Genomic DNA, 3,136 nt, shown 5'->3' with positions numbered 1-3,136 from the left:
GACGACACCAGGCAGCCCCAGTGCAGTTGGACTTGGGTGGTTCGTGTGTGCACGTGCGCAGGGAAGGCTGGGCTGGGTTGGTGACTGGACGGATGCCCAGGGGGTTTTCTAACCCTGAGTGAGGGCTGAGCTCTTCAGAGCAGGGCAAGGTTCTGACCTTGGGCTGGGGACAGGGAGAGTTGGGGCTCTCTGTGCTGGCTTTTGGGCCTGTCCCTGCTTTGCTAAGAGACCCCTGGGACCTCCTGCAGTAGGTTTGGACTTGGTGCAGTGATGCCCAAAGTCCACTGAGCAGGGGGTAGGGTTGAAGTCCGGGGCTTGTCAGCTCCGCTGGCTGTCACATTACAGAGAAGAGGTGACAGTGGGAGCTATCCCCAGGGACACCACCAGGCAACCACCTGCAGCTGGACTTGGGCAATTGGTGAGTGCACATGCACAGGGAGGGCTGGGATGGATGGGCAATGGGACAGATGCCCAGGGGAGTTTCTAACTCTGAGTGGGGCCCGGGCCCCAGGGCAGGGCAGGGCAGGGCAGGGTGGCACTCTCAGGGCAGCGCAGGGTGTCACTCTCAGGGCAGGGCAGGGTGGCACTCTCAGGGCAGCCCAGGGTGTCACTCTCAGGGCAGGGCAGGGTGGCACTCTCAGGGCAGGGCAGGGTGGCACTCTCAGGGCAGCCCAGGGTGTCACTCTCAGGGCAGCGCAGGGTGTCACTCTCAGGGCAGCCCAGGGTGTCACTCTCAGGGCAGCCCAGGGTGGCACTCTCAGGGCAGGGCAGGGTGGCACTCTCAGGGCAGCGCAGGGTGGCACTCTCAGGGCAGCGCAGGGTGTCACTCTCAGGGCAGGGCAGGGTGTCACTCTCAGGGCAGCCCAGGGTGTCACTCTCAGGGCAGGGCAGGGTGGCACTCTCAGGGCAGCGCAGGGTGTCACTCTCAGGGCAGGGCAGGGTGGCACTCTCAGGGCAGCCCAGGGTGTCACTCTCAGGGCAGCCCAGGGTGTCACTCTCAGGGCAGGGCAGGGTGGCACTCTCAGGGCAGCGCAGGGTGTCACTCTCAGGGCAGGACAGGGCTGGGCAGGGCAGGGCAGGGTGGCACTCTCAGGGCTGGGAGCAGAAGGGCTCAGGGCTCCCAGTGGTGCCAGAAAGGCTTTGAGGATGTGCCAGGTGCCCCTGGCTCCATGGAATTGCCCAGCATGGCAGGGATGGGGCCTCAGGAGACAGTTCAAGTGTCTCTTGTCCTTTCATGGGGCACAGCCCAGCCAGGGGATGACCATCAGGGTGGCTTGGGCAGGATGGGCCCTGTGCTGTCTCCAGCCAGGGACTGTGGTCCCTTCAGTCCTGCTCAGCCAGACCCGCTGGATAAACCTTTCTCCCACCCCCTCCAGGCTATGGCTATGGCAATCACATTCCTTCTGGCTATGCTGGCCATCCTTCCTGGGCAGACACAAGATCCACACATTGATATGGCCGTGATCCAGCAGATGAAGCAGCGTGAGGAGTTTCTGTACCAGGAGATGATGCATCTGCAGCAGGAGCTTGAGAGGATCAGGTCCCCACAAGAAGCCTCACTCCTCTCTGGGTTGCAGCTCTGTCTCTTCTGGGCTGCTGCAGCAGTCACGCTCATCGAGGTCTGCAGGGTGGCCTGGCAAATGAAGCTTGCCTTTTACAGCTGCTGTGTGGAGGACACCTCTGGCAGCGAGGAAGAAAGTGACAATGGGGACGAAAAGCACAAAGGAAGATCCTCAGAGGTCAGGGTTTTTTCTGTGCCTAACCTACTGCCCATACAGGGACTGTCTGACATGTGCAGGGATGTGAAGAAGATGGTGCATGACATCCTCCGTGTCTGCCGAATGCTCTCCAAGGACACTTTCATGCCAGAGATGCACCCGATGACCAGGCTGAACAGCATCCATGAATCCTGGAATATCTTCGAGGATCGAATCTTGTACCAGCTGCTTGTGTTCCTGAAGCCACCCTCCAGGCACTCTTTCAGGCTGGAGCTGTACAGCGGAACACGTCTGCCAGAGAGGTGCTCCAACATCCGTGTGGTGCTGGAGTGCACCTGCTTGAGGAACACAGGGAATGTTCCGTGTTTTGTCCACCCCTCCAAGACCAATGAGGCGGCCAAGCACTCACCCCTGCTGCAGAACCTCTGCACAGGCTCCTACTTAGACTTGGAGGAAACGGCCTGCTGGGCGCAGAACTTGGTGCGGACAGCCTGGGAGCATTTGCCCCAGTGGCATCACTGGCAGCTCATGCTGCTGCCCAGCTCCCAATCCTGCCAGATGCTGCTGCGTGGCCCCTCCAACCTGGAGCTCAGTGCTGTGCTGGTGTTTGCCGTGGAGCAGGGCAGCCCAGGCACCTTCCTGATCCTCCAGTAAGAGTGGCCAGCATTTCCAGGTGCTGCTTTGGGCTGGGGATGTGTGGGGAATTGGGAGTAGACACAGACAGACAGCTGACCTCAACTGCCCAAAGGGATATGCTGGACAACAGAACGTTTAGCTCCTAAACCTGTGCTGACTGGGCCTGATCCCCTGGTTGTCCCATATGTGCTGTGTGATCACACTCAAGATGATCTGTTCCATAACCTTTCTGGGCACAAAGGTCAGGCTGACAGGCCTGGAGTTCCCTGGATTCTCCTTCCAGCCCTCGTGGATGGGCCTCACATTGGCAGCTCCTGTTGTCTGGGACATGCCCAGTTAGCCAGGACGGATGATGAATGCTGCAGAAGGCCTTGGCGAGCTCTTCTGCCTCCACCTGGATTTCAGGGATTCCATTCTGCTCCCCATTCCTGTCTACCAGCTTAGGGGGCCTGTTGCCCTGAGGATAACTGGTCTTACTCTTGAGGGCTGAGGCAAAGAAAGTGTTAAGTACCTCAGCCTTTTCCTCACCTTTGGTGACTGTGTTTTCCTCTGGGTCAGGCAAAGAATGGAGTTTTTCCTTGGCACTCCTTTTGCCATTAATGTATTTACAAAACCACTTTTTACTATCATTTACAGAAGTGGCCAAATTAATTTCTAACTGAGCTTTTGTCTCTCTAATTTTCTTCCTACATGACCTAACAACATCCATAAACACTTCCTGAGCTGCCTGCCCCCTTTTATAGGGATGATGCCCCTGGTGGGCTCACCAGCTATGACAGGAA

General features: G+C 58.3%; 1 protein-coding gene across 1 annotated transcript; it reads right to left on the bottom strand.

Annotated features, from left to right (window-relative positions):
- Positions 1–483: 483 nt before the first annotated feature.
- LOC136290474 (platelet glycoprotein Ib alpha chain-like) lies at positions 484–1,186 on the bottom strand. Its single transcript, XM_066184898.1, has 2 exons — positions 1,180–1,186; positions 484–1,061 (listed from the first exon to the last, which is right to left on the bottom strand). Exons 1-2 carry the CDS (start codon positions 1,184–1,186, stop codon positions 484–486), a joined length of 585 nt encoding a protein of 194 aa, XP_066040995.1.
- Between the last annotated feature and the right edge of the window lie 1,950 nt (positions 1,187–3,136).

Source organism: Chamaea fasciata, unplaced genomic scaffold, assembly GCF_029207755.1.
Source record: "Chamaea fasciata isolate MVZ Bird 193981 ecotype frontalis unplaced genomic scaffold, bChaFas1.0.hap1 SCAF_6, whole genome shotgun sequence".
NCBI classification, from domain to species: domain Eukaryota; kingdom Metazoa; phylum Chordata; class Aves; order Passeriformes; family Sylviidae; genus Chamaea; species Chamaea fasciata.
The sequence above is the reverse complement of the archived record's forward strand: the minus strand, read 5'-3'. Positions and strand labels throughout refer to the sequence as shown.